Consider the following 15,927-nt stretch of genomic DNA (forward strand, 5'->3'; position numbering starts at 1 on the left):
TACCTACGGTACTTGCATGAGCGGAGACCCCTGTTGTATCTCAATTCGGTAGCAACAAGGTAGGTACTTCCGCAGTAGGCTTAGGATAGGTAGGTAGGTACAGTGAGATGATTACATACGTACCGTCTGCTATTCTCCTGGATGCCCAGCTGGGAGGGCGGGACATGTGTAGTGTACCTGGATTCTCCCGCCTACCATCGTGGGGACAGCAGGGTCTCGGCGTGGTGGTGGATTGTGATGCACCCACTACTACTGCGAAATGTCCGATTCCGCTCAGGCACAGAAAGTCGGTCCAATTTGGCAGCGAGTCGGGATGCTCGTAATGTACACCGTCCGTACACGGGCCTTTCCGGACCTTGTTTATGGCTGCCAGCCGCGATTCTTAGAGAGGTAAATTGAGTTAGGTCATATTACATATCGCCCGTCATTGCCAGCGAGGGCCGCAAAATTATGGGCGGGCGTGCATGGCACCATATTCATACATGCACAGCACAGTCAGTACATGCTTGCTTACCCCTTGCCCCCGCTGCTGCTGTCCTCCTACTCCTCCTCCCCCTCCCCTTCCCCCTTTCCTTTTCTCCCTCTTGGCCTTGGATTATGACGCTGGTCCAGCCGAGTTGGAATTCATGCTGCGCCAAACATTTCAATTTGGCGTTGAATGCCGAGGTAACACCCGCATTCAAGCGAATGGGAAGGACACTAAGTAGATAAACATGAGCATGGGCAGGCCAGGGAACGGTGCATACAGTGAATATGGCCCCAGCGCGTGTCGACTTGCATATTCCCGCCCGCGGTTCACCACTCAGTTTTCCCATGCGTCAGCAGGTTCCGGGTCCTTAGACACATGGCTGCAATCTTCGGGTGATCCACGAACATCCGTTCCTCCGCCCAGATTGGGGTGTGCTGAATCGGAGGGGGACGACATTGCGTCTCGTGGAACCCGGCAACGTTGCTGCGGCCCCGGACGAAGTCTTTCAACACATTGCGTCTTGTATCAAGCTGTTTGCCCTGCTGTGCTACCAGGTTGCAAGCTAAAGTAGGTGTCGCAAAGACCGAGAAGGTACAGCACAACTGACGGACGCTGCATGTGTCGCGACAACCAACGCCACGCCCAACTCCTACGCATGCAATCGTGGCTCGATGTTTGCCGCCAGACAAGACTGTGCCCCGAGGTTGCTGGCACTAGGATTTGCCTGCATGTATGTTTTTTTTCTTTTCTTCTCCCCCCCCCAGATATTGGGAGCAGGTTGCTCACAATTAGTCCCGTTCCATCCCATCCCATCCCATCCCATCCCATCCAAGGCATCCATTCCACAGGCGATTCCCTGCCGCTCCGTCACAATTGGTGTGGTCGGCGAGTCGAGGTAAAAGTCGGTCGGCATACCCTGTCCGATGAAGGCGATGCGACGTTGGAGTTGTGTGACGGTGTGACCTGCTGCATGACACAACGGCGGGGTTGGAGGACGGCAGGACAGGCAGATGGGACGGGCGGGAACTCCCAGAGCGGTGCCATGTGCTACCTAGCTGGTGGTCAACCATGCACCATGTCGGCCCCAGCCCCAAGTGCGTGTCAACAACGGTTTTGGCGTTTGCGTCTTGGACTCCTGGATTAGCGGGCTGACTTGGATGGCCAACGATGCACTCACTGCCTACTGTGTACGCAATCAGCAGCCGTGTCCAGATGCTCATTTCATGCCCAGGTTTGAAGAGAAAGGTACTCGGAAAAGGGAAGAGGAAGAAAAAAAAAAAAAAAAAAAGGGGGGGGGGGGGGGGGGGGGGGGGGCGAAAGAAAGAAAAGAAAAAAAAAGAAAAAAAAAAAAAAGAGAGAGAGAGAGAGAGAGAGAGAGAGAGAGAGGGAAGGGGAGGTGAAAGGAAGGGGGGGGGGGGAGGAGAGGGAATTCGACTCGTGACTGGGTAGGTCGATGCTGCGGCGTACCTCCGGAAGAAGCAACAAGGCAAGTGCGCGCCTGGACCCGGATCGGGTTGGGAATGCACCCACCCACTCTTCCGTCCGTCCTTGCCTTCCGCCTGGAATCTGGAATCTGGAATCCGGAATTCTATTGATGTGTTACATCGTAAGACGGGCCAGTCGGCGGCGTTGCAAGGTACCTAACCGGTAGTAGGTATGTAATAGTAGTTAGTTTTGTCGGGCTGCCTTTTGCTTCGCTCCGGAGCTGGCCCCGTCCAAGGTAGTCGACTGGGCAGACTTTTCGCCTTGGTGATTTAGCCCTGTTTTGTTGCTTCGTCTTTGGTGATTTCTTGGGCCCAGCATCTCCCTTCTCTTACATTATCGCGATTCAACCCGTCCAACTCACTCGGCTTCTCCATATCCCAACCTTCCTCGCCCCTGCTGTCCACCATGTCGCGGCCCTGTATCAACGTTTGTTCCAGCCCTCAACGCAACTCTTTCTCCCCCCCCAAACAAGGCCCAGCCCTGTATTGGACTAGAATTCTCTTTTCCCCCATCTCTTTGATCCGGCACAACCAACCATCCCCCCCCCTCCCCTCTCCACCACCCAGCCTAAGGCAAATAATAACCAATGTTCTTCAGTGCCCCTCGTTCTTCTCCGTCGCCTCTGCCGGTCTTCCCCTCCGGCAAGGAAGAAAAAAAAAACGCAAACTCCCACGCGGCCTTGATGCCCCCCTCAAGCCTCATGCCTGGGCCGACTGAAGTAGCCCGGTACTGCCGATGATTGGATGCCGGTCATTTACCCCATCTAGAACTCGGCTGTGACAAGTGACGAGTTGTTTGCGTGAAGCCACCATCCTTGACTCTACGTACACTGGCTCATATTCTATTGTCACGCTACACCGCGACCAGGGTGACTTCCGCTCGCCGCAGGAGCAAATCGGCGCACATACTCTCGGTTTTGGCCATCCTCGGGACCCGTGACCTCAACCATGACGGAAAGGAGACCAGCAGCGTCCAGAATGGCCCTGGCACCCCCATATCGGCGGCAAACCCCAGCCAGTACGGGCGCACCATGAACACGTTATCCGTCGACGGTTGGACCGGCTATCCCTTGCCCTGTCCAGCGAGTGCAATGCCATGTCTCGTACGCATTCCACCGCCGCCATGCCAGTGGCGCATCTTCGTTCGAGCCCGTCGCCTACGGCATCCATCGACTTGTCCTGACACGAACCGAGCTGATGGAACGCCGACTAGCCGTCCGCCAACTACCGGTCGGTCGACCCGCTAAATACGGTCTGATGTAAAAAAGCCTTCGCTGTCATGACGGAAAGGCCACAAGATGTCATTCAGCAGCCCAACAGCCCACCCCCCCGACATGCATTGCCTAGTCGTCTCATCTGCACGCAACCAAAGCACGCTAGCCAGCGACCAACAGAGCCAGCGACCAGGCCAGTTGCCGTTCATCAGCCAGCCTGCCAACAGATCTGCGACGATCAGTTGCAGATGAGCACTCTTTGGAGAGCGTTGAACGTACCTGTACGTACCCTAGTGCACAGCACGCGAAACAGAACACCCGCCCGTGCCGCTCCTTCCCCTCCCCTCCCCTCCCCTCCCCCTCCCGCCACGAAGCGAAGCTTTCTTCGGCATCATTTTACCAAGTAGGTAGCTAAGTACGCGTTACAAGAGCTTCGGAGGGGAAAGGTCTCCCGTCACCTGGGGTGGGAGCCTCACCCTTTGCCCGACAACGAGAAAAGGCTGCGACCCGCAATTGAGGCGACGGCACGCTTTCCCTCGGGTCACAGCTCAATGGGTGGTGTGATAGAGGGCGATGCACGCCGTCGACTCGACAAATGCTAGTGAAGCATCGTCTTTGTTCTCTCGCTGCCCCCATCCACACCTACGGGTGATCACTTGACTGATGACCTCGCTCAGTGCGCACCCCATCCGCTGCTCAGAAAGACAGAAAGGGACGGCGTTGACGCACACCCCCCCTCCCTCATTGGAACAGGGGGCGGCCACCCCCCCGCCCCTTGGATCCAGTCCCAGAGGCTTGTGCTGACAGCGCCGTCGGGCCATGGGCCACTAAGGCAGACCCAATCGCCTGTCAGGCTTTCTTTTTCCGTCCTTAGCGGTCCATCCTGGCGGGAGGGGCTACCCCCAGTCCCTCCGGGCTAATGGATTTCTCTTGGGTGTTTGTCGGTACCCGCAAGTAGTCTCGTACCCGGTACATTGCAGTACTTCGTACCGACTTCATGGGTCAGGCAGAGACAGCCCCGCCCCGCCCGTCCACCCCCCCCCCCCTCCTTCCCATTCTCTCCCCTCCCTTCCCTTCTCCCCTTTGTCTCTCGAAGATTGGGGCGCACCTTTGGATCAAAGTAGCCTTGTAGTAAATTGCCCGCTATCAGACCTGTCCTGTGATTGGTACCTCGAGCTCCCCCGTTTCGGATCATCTCATGATGAGCAGACAGTCTTCAGGAAAGACGGTTGCGACGGCGTATCGGCAGGGGACCAGCCCCAAGGATGAGCGGACAAGATGGAGCTCACATTTCCTGACCCCCTGGAGACGCGCTAAAGCAAAAGGACCAGGGGGCTTGCGCAAGGACCGGGGACTGCCGACCATGCAACACCGCGCCGCCCGCTCCCTAAAGGATACTCCCGTTTCTGCCGTTTCGTCGTACATATCCCGCATATCCATCTACTTTGACTACACGGAGAGCCCTACCTACTACACTATAGTCCATCTCGCCGCGACATCATCAATATCACGTCTGTGCACCATCTCTAGACAGAACGTCCAATGGAGTAGAGTGCAAGCCGACGGACCAAGACGGCCTCGGCTAAGCTGCCCGTGCAGGTGATTCTAACCCGTTTTGATGTCAGCTGCAGCGTCATACCAATTAATGTGGTGCGGGACCAGGTCATTGAAAACGTATAGTGTTAATCTAGTGTACTCCTTACATGGCACAACACTCAGCCTGACCGCTCAATATGGCCAACCGCTTATGGCCAGAAAACCAAGAGTTGCCATTTCCTCCAATCCAACCGCGTCTCCACCACTTCAACTACCCTCGTGGCCTTGCCCTCCTCAAGGTATTTCGGGGATGGTTTCCCCAATCGAACCACCATCATAGGTCGTGAGCGACAGCTCCTGCACCAAGACATGGGTTTTGTGCAGCTTGGTGCTGTCTGGTTCCTAATACGGGCGTTCCATCGGGTAGCCCATGCCACCCCGGCTATAGTCTACCACCTCTGGACGGTTAGTGCTAGGTTTTCTTTTGATGGACGGGGGGGGGGGGTTTCCCCCCTTTCTTCTAGTTATTTCCTCCCCCGCCCCTCCTCCTATGGACCGGCGTATCTCTAAGTGTCTTGTTACATCCATTCGCAGCGCATCCCTTGAGTTCAAAATTGGCTGTATTTCATTGTCTGCTACGACATGCCTACTGACGGACGGAGCCTATCTCCCATGCTTGTGCTTGTGCCCGGAAACTTTTATAAGAGCTGTGGAGAGTCTTGCAGAATGCCTTTCGACGAGTGTTCAGTAGAGCAATTCTAAAGACAGAGAGGTTCAATCTGTGTATAGGCGCAGTACGGCAATCAATTATTTCAGGCTGTCTCTAGGGCATGGTGGGCTCGTTCGACTCTTTCAAGCGATCCATGTTGGCGACGATGCCACTTGGGTGACAAGAATATGGCCGATTGCTATGTGGTAATGGCATGGGGAAACTGCCATCTTTTTTGTCACCCTGGTGGATACGTCACAGTCATTAGGGCCATGAGCACCGGCCAGTGCCTTTTACGTCGTCATATTCCTGCCGAGAGACTGGACGATTTGCTTTGGAGTTCCCGTCCCAGCTCACACGGGCTTCGTACGGTGCGAAAATCGCTGGTCAAAGTGGCTCCAGTTCACTGGTTGTGGCATAGTCTCGGACAGCACTGGAAATGGGCCATCTCATGCCGTGTGAGATGCTCGGGATGGACAACCACTTTGTTCATTCTGGCGGAAATGGACAGTTTGAGGGATCGCGGGTGCTACAGGTGCATCAGCTGCGCTTTTCGAAGCTGAAGCTGCCGGGGAATGATGAGTCTCTCTGGCTGAGGACTCTGCCATGCAGTTTGAGTTGCAATGATTTTTAGGGGAAGCTCCTTCTCTTTTATTAATAATTGAATTTTTTTTCCCCCCTCGAGGTTTTAACTGCCCCTGTACTGTTTCTCCCCGAGGTATCTTGGTCCCGCCTCTTCTTTTGCATTTCCAGTCAGCGAAGGAACGCCACGTTGCTCGCTGCGTCGTTTTACTCCAACTTGACATCTAAACGGCATGGCCCAGGGCATCACTGCGCTCCTCAAGGACCTAATCAGGGGTCTACTGAACTGCAATTCAGTTGATCGGCGGCAAGGACCCATGTGTATTAATAACTATATGTACTTCCAACTTCAATTAGCCCCCAACATTGCTTCTATCGAACCAGGCCAGACACGATTGGTCGTTCCATACATTGAAGCATAACTAAATGCCCCAGGAAGGCGCATCGCTAACTTTGCTAGGCCGGTCGACTAGATGGACGGGCGAGCCCAATAATGGGGCTGATGCTACCTGCATGCATTTGTGAGCTGCACACAGGACGCTGGCTGGCTGGCTGGCTAAGCCACGCTATCCGGGTGTATGCCCGGCAGCCTACCGCGCAGGTAAGGAAGCTTGATTCCAAGCCGCCGAGAGGGTTAAGCTAGTGAAAATTGGCAGGGCGGCAGGAGTAGCTTGGTGATTGTCTGACGAAAAAGTAAGCAAGAGTCGTAACTGCAACCATCAAGTCCGATGGGGACAGAAACTTCCAATAAGAAGGATTCTAATTACCTAGCCGGTCCTCGAGGTTACCCTTATAGACCTTGTCTCGTTTGTCAAGGCTGGCCACTGAACACGACACGGTCATCTTGGCCAACCAACCAAACAGCCAACGCAATACACCAGCTACTTCATGACACCATTACAGCACCTTGTGTGCACCTGGAGCCACGGTCGCAACCAATCTTGATCGTCCTTCTCCCTTTCTCTTTGCGTCTCCCTCACCGTACCGGTACTTCGTAAGTAGCAATCGGAATCCAGGTCATCGGGGCTGCCTGCCAGACCAGGGAAGGAGGGCGGGTTTCTATTCGGCCCTTGCCATTGGACAGATCAGGGGACATTGACTTTAGGGCGTCACGTGATGGAAAGCCTATGCATGCAGCCGCTTCTGACCCGTCGTTCCCGCCAGATTCTCCATTTTTTACCTTGGATTCCCTTGCACCGCTCTCCACGGAGCGGGCAACGACCTTAGCCCCCCCCCCCCCCCCCCCCATCCCCCCTTCTCCTTCCCCTTCACTTTCAATTTCACTTTCCCTTGCCGTAATCACCATAACCATCCTACCACCAGCTGCCCCCCCCCCCCCCTTTCTTGCCCCCGAGTCTCCTGTCTTGTTCGCCCTCCGTCTCAGTCAAAAGGAAAGGAAAGCCCGCTTGACCGATCAAGGTTCGTTCGCCACTGCCTTTAGGATACTGACTGGCCTATTCGATGGGAAGAAGAATGGTTGTTTTTCTTTTCCAAAAACGCAAGAGCTCTACGTAATATTCTGCTTTGTCAACTGTGAGTAGCAAGGCTATCCTCCTAGCCACTTCCCTACCTAGGCTTCGACAGCCACGAACGCCTGACTACTTTGCCCGATCCCTGCCCGGGCCTGCCTCGGTTTGGATCTGAGGGTACTAGTACGAATACCTGATAGTGAGTCGGACAAGAATTGGGGGAAAATGTGGCCACCCCTTGCCGCCCTCCATCCATTGTCTGCTTTTTTGTTCCCACCCTCTTTCTCAAACTCTGCTCCTCAGCGAGTGCCGAGCCTTCAACGCTTGTTGTGGAATGGTATGGCGAGTAGCCAACGTCGAAGAGCAGTGGAAGCCAGGGAGGGTTGTGCCCACGCTCTCGAATTGGGTCGAGAACGAGCCCAACCATCCGGCGAAGTCAGAACGGTCAACTTGGTGACTAAAATGAAAGTGGCCATGCCAAAGTTATAGCGAACCGACAACCACGACGACTTGCTCGTCCGTCACAACGTATGGATAGACATCCACTCGAGTTACGCAAAGCATGAATCGAAAGGGACGTATGTACCGAACGATACAAGACGTTTCGTGCCTGCCGTTTTCCGTCGGCCGGGCTCTGCCTGTTGGAATGAGCATGCAGCGCCCGTTGACAATATTTATTGGCAGGCGGGAGATGAAGTGACTTTCGATCACAGTGTGCATCTCACAAATACGCACGGTTCGCGACGCCGCTACATTCGGCCAGCCGGGCAAACCTGGCAAACCTCGCCATCTCAAACAAGCAGGGAGATTGGTTGATCAGGCCGAGTCAAGCCTTCATAGTATACGCGAAAATTGAAACGGAGTCACGAAAACGGCTCCAGGCAATGGATGTCAGACTGCTGCCGGCGAGATTCTGTCCATGCACCACCCACAGCCTGTCTTGGGACGGCAACCTTCCTTTGGTGCCCGACGCCAGTGTCTGGTCCCCGGTTTCTTCCTCTAGACCAGCCGGCCTTAACAACCCTACCACGAAGAGCCTGTTTGTATGATACGCCTCGCTCAGTACACCTGGGCCAACGGGACTGCTACGATGGCATGGCCAATTTACCATTTGTGTCCGTCTCTTTATCCGTGGGTCTGGCTACATCAGCTACCCTCCACGGGACCTCGACAGCATGCAGGCTAGAAGGGTGGCGGCCAGTGGAGTGGGAGACACCCGCAGCAGCCAGGGCAAGGAGTGGACAGGCAGCACATGGGCCAGGCCATAAGCCCAGGATCCATGCCGGATGGACGGTTGACGGTTGCCCAACAGACTTCCCGCCGTGCATTCATGGTCCGTCCCTTGGTCGCTGTCCGGCGTTCTCCAGGTCTGACGGCGGCGATTGACGATTGCACTACGGCATACCATGGCCGATGCGCAGGCAAGACGTCTCGTACTGATGCAACTTCACCACCAGGCAGGCTACGCTACTTCTCTCTAGTGAGACATCAACACAAAGCAGGCTAGCAGCAGTCCGGCTAAGCACCGTGTTCCGTCTTCTGAGGCATGATCAATTCTTGATTGATGCTCTGTGATGGACTTGGACGTCGTTCACATCGGGGAAGGAGCATCTGTGTCCAGAAAGACAGCTTCACCTCCTCTCTGGGGTGGACTAAAAGCACGGTTGGTTGGACGGAGTGGCTGGGGAGACGTGCTATAGCAGCGTTCCAACTCGACCCTAGCACACTACTGCCTGCAGGATACATTCCCTGTCCAGTGAAGGGAAGGAGTGTGCTGAGTGAGCGGCGCGCCTGGCAGTGTGCATATAAGATGGTGGGGAGAGGCAACTCAACTATGAGGACGACACGCACGGTCGCAACGCAGATGACCAACCCAGACGGACGGACAAGGGGTGGGTGAGGCAGCAGAAGCCCATACGAAGGCGGCAAAGCAGCGGTGAGCGGAAAATATAACCTCGTCGTACTTCTGCCACCGACAGGCAAAGAGACGACGAGTCGAGCCTTGTTCGTACTCGACTCGCCCTGCGTCCATTCGGTGCCCTCCCTGACGCATGTAGAACTCTCTGACTGCAGACGAGCTTCGGGAAGGGAACAGGTTATACACCTCGGGGCAACTCGACTTCTGCCGATGCAGCTTGTGTCCCGAGACTCTTGCCTGTCGTGCGATACGAACAGTTGTTGTTGTTGGTCGACAAATCAGCCGGAAATGACCTGTCAGATCTGACAGCCTGGCACCCTGGGTCGCCGCAAGCCACGCGGCGGCGGTAGCGGCGTAATCAAGTCTGACACGAAGGCCAAGTATTATTATGTAGGGCGCTATTAGCCAGGCCATGCCGAGGTACCTAGATAGATACCTCCCATGTTCTGCATCTTGGCCTACGACTATCGGACATGTCGAGCCAAGCAGCCGAAACGGCAAAAAGAAAGCCTGGGCTCAGAGGTCGAAGAATTTTCCCTCGCCATGCGAGCGCCCAACTAGAGAAGAGTGAGGGGTTTGCCCGCCCTGTCCTCTTTCTCCCCGCCGTTGTCGACACCTTGCAGCAAGATGCAGACCATGAAGAGGGGCGACGAGAAAATGACTGGCTCTCCATGCGGTCGCCATCCATCCATCGGCAATGTACCATGTACAGTACTTTGGTCAAACTTTTGTGTTGCCCGGTCCCGAGGTAACCGAGCATCATCCATTGTCCACGTCGCTTAACTCCCGATTCGGACCTCAGGCTGGGCTGGTCTGCCGGCCCTCTTTCGGGCCACCTGCATGGCAGGTTGCACACGAGGGGGCAGCCAGAACCACTGACACGTCTCGACGATATTCGTGCAACTCCAACCGTGGCCGCTTGGACCCGTCACCGCCCGCATGGCGCTGCAGTCACAAGCTGCGGACCGATGCGGCCTGCAGCAGGATCGGCGTCGATCCGCTTGTTTTTACCACCAGACCTGTCCACGGCAGCTATCTGTCCAAGTCCGGGACCCCCCGTCAGCCCCGGTCACACCGTCATTCCCCCTCCGTTTCTCCCGGCTCTTACGCCTCCGCTTGGAAGGGAACAGGGAGGGAGGTTCCCTTTGCTTTTCTCCCCCCCTATCCTCATCGGAGGGGCCATCACCTTGCAGGCATGCATCTTGATGCTCGGGGTTGCATGAGTACATCCACAGCGTGCTGCTAGTACCGGTCGACAAGCTCCCCGTGTCTTTTGGATCCGTCTCACTTAATGCGCCAGCCAGCCAGGCGGGTCGATTTGTATATCGCCGTGTGGGAAGGCAGGGTGCGGTGCGGCTGTACGGGTACGGAGGTAATGCGTGCGTGTAAGGTATCAGACCCTGCCGTTCAACTCGTTACGCTTGCAGTGGGGATCTCGGACGGCATCTGTTCCCCTATTCTTGCCGGCCCCGCGGCTGTAACCTGATCTGGGCTCCGGGTGCGTCTTCGCATCCCGCCTGGGGTCGGGTTCAGTGGGACACGCGCGCATACGCACACACACACACACACACACACACACACACACACACACACACACACACACACACACCTACACGCACGCAGACGCCAGAAATTTCAGGGTCCGCCATGGCATGGCCGCAAGCGTCAATAAAAATCGAGGCGGCCGCTGTATAGCTCGCTCTCGAGTCTCAGGAGAGGGGAGGCAAAGAAGGCGGAAGACGAAGGAAGGACAGGAGGGGTTGGGGGGGGGGGGGGGGGGGGGGGCAGAAGCTGGTTCCACCTAACCAACCCCTTCCCCTTCAGACTGCAGGATGCGCTGACGAGTAGGTACGGAGTATCCGTACACGGGACAGGTCTTTCCTTCGCTTGCGCTGCACGTCCACGACGCGGCGGTCTCCTGTGGCCTGCCCGAACTGGACGGGGAAACCCACACCGCACAGCCCCCGATATGCGCCACGCGAAAAACAGCTCATCGGTCTCAGACAGTAATGCTCACGTGATTCCTCATGTGTGACCTGGAACCGATTGTACCCCCGCTCCCGTGCCGTGTGTGTCCCCGTTTATTCCGTTAGGGGAACAAGTCCGGAATATCAGGTGCGAACCTGATTTTCTCTCCCTTGCTCTGTCTCTCTAAGCGCCGAGCTTTAGCCTCTCCACAGGCCGGACGTTTTCTGCCCTTACTAAGTGTCCGAAAACTCTCCGTGAGCAATCACAAAAGTAACGTCAAAGAAGGCTGGCTGTCGTATTTGGTAGGGGTTCTCGGCGATCGACAACTTCCGAGCTTCCAAGGAGAAGAATAAAATATAAGAAGAAACAACAACGGGGTAAGATCCATTTTCATGGTTTTGCTTCTTTGTTAGTGTTGTTCTTTTCTTTTCCCAATTTCCCCCGCCCGCAGGGGACCTCAAACATTACTTATTTTGCCCGTCCAATCCAAAGGCGAGGATATCTGAAGAAGAAAAGACTCAAGGTTTGAACTGAACACTAGAGGGGAAGAGATAGGATAACGAGTCCTCAACGGGAATCAGAATTTGTTCTTTTCCAGGAGGTCGAGGTTCCTCGCTCCACTCATTACCGATTCATAAGTTCGGCAAGACATAATACACCACTATGGCTGATACCGACACGGCCAGCGCCAACAAGGCCTATTTCAAGTGCGTAAACACACCCACACCCACATATTATCCATCCATCCACCAAAGGGGCGGGGAGGGGGGGGGGGGGTTCATGACTACTCACCCCAAGTTGAGTTGCACCCGGTTTGTTCGCTTTCTGTTCCCCGGGTTCCTGCAGACCAAATCGGAACTCCCGTCGCTTATCGTCAATGTACAAGTACTTTGATGGAATCGTTCTCGACTTTGAGAGATGCGGTCAGGCGAGATAGAGGCGTACAGGTGGAACCCGAATATGCCTTCAGTGCATATTTTACTGATTTCGGCTAGTCTAGGCCTATGGTATAAAGCCATCAACCAGAATGAAGAGGAAGAAAAATACCAAGAACGAACCCCCCCCGTCATATAAAAGTTTGAGATATATAATTAACACAAGGGATAACGACAAAAGGCTAAGCTGACATGAGCATTATCCAGCAAACTCGCTGCCGAGTACGACGCCAGGTATGAAAAAACAATGTTGCAGCTCGAGAGGGAGGTTCGCACGCGCAAGGACTTTATCGGTGCCGACTGGGTTGTCGACGACGAGGAGGACGAGGACGATGGTGGCGAAGGCGGCAGTGAAGACGAAGCTGCACATCTGCCGGCGGCGGACGGCAAGCGCGTGAGACTACTCGACTACGCCTGTGGAACCGGCCTGATATCGCGGGTGAGCTCTTTCCATGGTTTTGTTTTCTGTGTCATTCTCCCTACAAGAAAGGGATTCTCTTTTCGGGCCGCTAATATTTGAATAATTCTTTTCTCTTTTCTCTCCTTCGGACGGGTGTTGTCCTTTGAAGACCTTCCAAAGCTGAAGTCCTTTGGTCATTTGTTTGCCTGTTTGCCTGTTTCACATGCTGTGTAATCCTAACATGCGTTTTTGTACGACTGACTACGCGATTCGCTATTCGTGGTTGCCATCAATTCTCCCAATCCTCCGCTTCCCCCATCATTTTACACAACACAGTGCAGGACAGAGGGATGAAAGGCAGATGGTATCCGTGACTGACAAACTATGATGGATACAGGCCCTTTCGCAGTTCACAACGCATTGTGTTGGCATTGACATCTCGGAGAACATGGTGGCAGTTTACAACGCCCGGGCCGAGAACCAGGTGAGCAACCGCGATAAAATGCCTCTCTAATTAACCCGTTTTGCTTCTTCTTTGATTTGTACGCGCAATATCCACTCGCACACACACACACACACACACACACACACACGCATACGCATACGAACTCGAGAGGGGGAGAAAAGAGGAAGAGGGAGAAAAGGGGGGAGGCCTTATGTGGTAGAGATCATCACCGTTATCTCAACTCTGTCCATGAATCTGAGCGGTGGAGGGATTTATCCCCAGATACATGAGCGAGAGCAGACCATTTGCACAGACAATTGGTGGGGGGTGGCGACAGCGTGGGAAAGGGGGTGCTGCGGTTCAGAAGTCTGACCGTCTGAATTCTACTTCTCACACCTCACGTTGGTCTCATCTCAGCCCTGCTGACCTTGCCCCTCCCCTGCGCCTCGAGAATGATGCGGACACACTTCTTCGCACTCCCCGCCATCTCACAATCTCATCCCATCTAACATGTTGGCTCGGTCCCGGACCCCCTCCCACCTCCCCTCCTTCGGCCTTGGCCGACGCGGCCACGGCGCGCACGGTAAGGCATCAGGTGGCCAAACACTAGAGGAAACTCTGCGCAAGTTTGGGAATGGAAGAAAAAGGGACAAGGGGTGGGGGGGGTACGGGGGCTCACGCACGGAAAGCTCGGCTGACTGACACCACTTGTTCCTTATGCAACGCAGGGCCTACGCACCGACGAGATGCACGCTTACCAAGGCGACCTCACGGACCCGGCGACTTTCTCCGCCTCTTTCGACCCGAATGGCCGGTTCCGCGACTTCGACGTTGCCGGCGTTGGCCTCGGGTTCCACCACTTCTCGGACCCGGAGCTCTCGGCGCGCCGCATCGTTGAGCGGCTGCGACCCGGCGGCGTGTTCTTCATCCTCGATTTTCTGCCGCACGGGGCCGCGGATGCTGCGCTGCCGGCGGCCAGCACGGTCATGCACCACGGCTTCTCGGAGGAGAGGATGCGAGCCGTTTTTGAGCAGGCCGGCGCGGGCAAGGACTTCGCCTTGGAGGAGCTCGGGAGTGGGATCGTTCTTGGAGGGCGCCAAGGGGATGGGCACGGTCATGGGCACACGCATGATGACAGACACGGACATGGTCACGGGCATGGTCATGGAGAGCGAGAGATGGGGATGAAGAGGCGGGTGTTCCTCGCGCGGGGAACCAAGGTATAAACTTTCAGCCATGCGTGGCCGTTCTACGAGGAATTGGTCCCTAGACTATACTATACCAGCCTATGACGCACCGGCAGCCCGACGTGCGTGGGAGTGGATTACACGTTGGTTTTCCCGTTCCGCATCTTTACCGTTGTACCAGCTTTGCCTCTTTTGCCTCCTTGACCTGCTGCTCCTTCTCGATGATATCAACAGCGAAAGCGCCTCCCAGCAGAATAGCGGGCTCCTCAATGTTGTGATGTTCGTAGCTGTATCGTACACGTCAGCCTCGCTTCGCACTTCCCGGCACATAACGGCTGCCAGAATGTCCGCAGGACCGACGGCTGTGGTTGCGCTTGCAGCGGGCTTAACTCACCTCAGAGTACCGACACCGCCAGCTTCGAGCAGGAATGCCGGACCGTCCTGGAGCGTCTTGCCGGCCCAGCGCATGGCGAAGGCGCGGAGGATGTGGCCGTGGGCGACGATGAGAACGTCACCATTGGGTGCGTTCTTGTCGCTAATGACGGGCTTGTGCCACCTCTCACGGATGTCTTTTATCAAGCGGTCAAGACGTTCCGTGACGTTTTGGGGACTCCTACAGGGGTGTCAGCGTCGATCTCTCTAAACGCTTCAACCGACTCCGGATAGGCTTCTCCTGAAGTTATTATGTCGATATGCACAACGTCATCGAGGCTTTATTGCATATTGTCGTCCTTCGAGAGCCTTCTCAAGTAACAAACCGATAGCCAGCACTATGGAGGCGGCGCTTGCGTATATTGCACGGAGAAAGAGAAGAAAGAGGGTAAAATAAGAGAAAGTGGCTAGAGAAATACTCACTCTCCGCCGGGACAGCCATCGCGCCAGATATCCCAGTTTCCTCCCAGGCCCTGCTCCTTGCGGATACGGCGAATCTCCGGGGACGTAATGCCCTCGTAATCGCCATAGTCCCATTCGCGGATGTCCTCGGTGACCTCGACGCGGGCGTTGCAGTGAGGCCCGTCGCCGTCGATAGCACCATGGCACTTCCAGGGGAGCTCGTCGCTGATGCCGAGGTTCAAGAGCTCAAAGGTGCGCTGAGCACGCCTGCGGGGGGAGACGTAGCTGATTTGCGGTTAGTTGATGTTCGTCATGTGTGGTTGCGTGCCTTGAGTGGAGAATGAACAATGATGCGGCCCGTCAATCATTTGGAGGAGTTTGGAGTCGAAGTGTGGCACAGAATCTTATCGGGGTCGAACACAGACGTACATGTGAGAGATCCTCTTGGGCACAATGAGGCGGTCGCTACCCACGAGAGCGCGGCCGGTGGCACGCACACGGCTTTCGCCGTTTGCGGTCAGGGGGATGTCGGTGCTGCCGGTGTGGCGACCGTTGAGGGACCACTCCGTCTCGCCGTGGCGGATGATGAAGACGCGAGGAGTTGTCATGCCGGGCGGTCAATGCTATTCAAAGCCTGCTGGTTTCGAAATTGAATATGGAATAGTTATGCGAGGGGGCGAAAGGCGATCTATTGGGGGTGCGAGAATACCGAGTTAGTTCATGCCACTTTTTATTTTCGTTTCTCTTTTCTTGCAGTGGCTACCAGTTGACAAATGT

At 55.5% G+C, this 15,927-nt stretch overlaps 5 protein-coding genes across 5 annotated transcripts; 3 read left to right on the forward strand and 2 right to left on the reverse strand.

Annotated features, from left to right (window-relative positions):
• Window positions 1–8,121: 8,121 nt before the first annotated feature.
• Window positions 8,122–9,072, forward strand: LY79DRAFT_310420 (uncharacterized protein). The gene has a single exon (XM_060552334.1). The coding sequence runs from the start codon at window positions 8,352–8,354 to the stop codon at window positions 8,847–8,849; it is 498 nt and encodes a 165-aa protein (XP_060411372.1). The 5' UTR covers window positions 8,122–8,351; the 3' UTR covers window positions 8,850–9,072.
• LY79DRAFT_310046 (uncharacterized protein) lies at window positions 9,071–9,936 on the reverse strand. Its single transcript, XM_060552332.1, has one exon. The coding sequence runs from the start codon at window positions 9,793–9,795 to the stop codon at window positions 9,292–9,294; it is 504 nt and encodes a 167-aa protein (XP_060411373.1). The 5' UTR covers window positions 9,796–9,936; the 3' UTR covers window positions 9,071–9,291.
• A 1-nt stretch (window position 9,937) lies between these two features.
• On the forward strand, window positions 9,938–10,830 carry LY79DRAFT_310422 (uncharacterized protein). The gene has a single exon (XM_060552335.1). The coding sequence runs from the start codon at window positions 10,079–10,081 to the stop codon at window positions 10,625–10,627; it is 549 nt and encodes a 182-aa protein (XP_060411374.1). The 5' UTR covers window positions 9,938–10,078; the 3' UTR covers window positions 10,628–10,830.
• A 1,182-nt stretch (window positions 10,831–12,012) lies between these two features.
• LY79DRAFT_592290 (methyltransferase domain-containing protein) lies at window positions 12,013–14,355 on the forward strand (the record flags this gene model as incomplete). Its single annotated transcript, XM_060561400.1, has 4 exons — window positions 12,013–12,056; window positions 12,492–12,723; window positions 13,082–13,168; window positions 13,858–14,355. The coding sequence occupies 4 exons, from the start codon at window positions 12,013–12,015 to the stop codon at window positions 14,353–14,355; spliced, it is 861 nt and encodes a 286-aa protein (XP_060411375.1).
• A 127-nt stretch (window positions 14,356–14,482) lies between these two features.
• On the reverse strand, window positions 14,483–15,758 carry LY79DRAFT_520942 (phosphoglycerate mutase; the record flags this gene model as incomplete). The annotated part of the gene is made up of 4 exons (XM_060555294.1): window positions 14,483–14,603; window positions 14,711–14,929; window positions 15,172–15,435; window positions 15,580–15,758. 4 exons carry the CDS (start codon window positions 15,756–15,758, stop codon window positions 14,483–14,485), a joined length of 783 nt encoding a protein of 260 aa, XP_060411376.1.
• Window positions 15,759–15,927: the final 169 nt, after the last annotated feature.

This window comes from Colletotrichum navitas (assembly GCF_030913465.1).
Source record: "Colletotrichum navitas strain CBS 125086 chromosome Unknown LY79scaffold_56, whole genome shotgun sequence".
NCBI lineage: Eukaryota > Fungi > Ascomycota > Sordariomycetes > Glomerellales > Glomerellaceae > Colletotrichum > Colletotrichum navitas.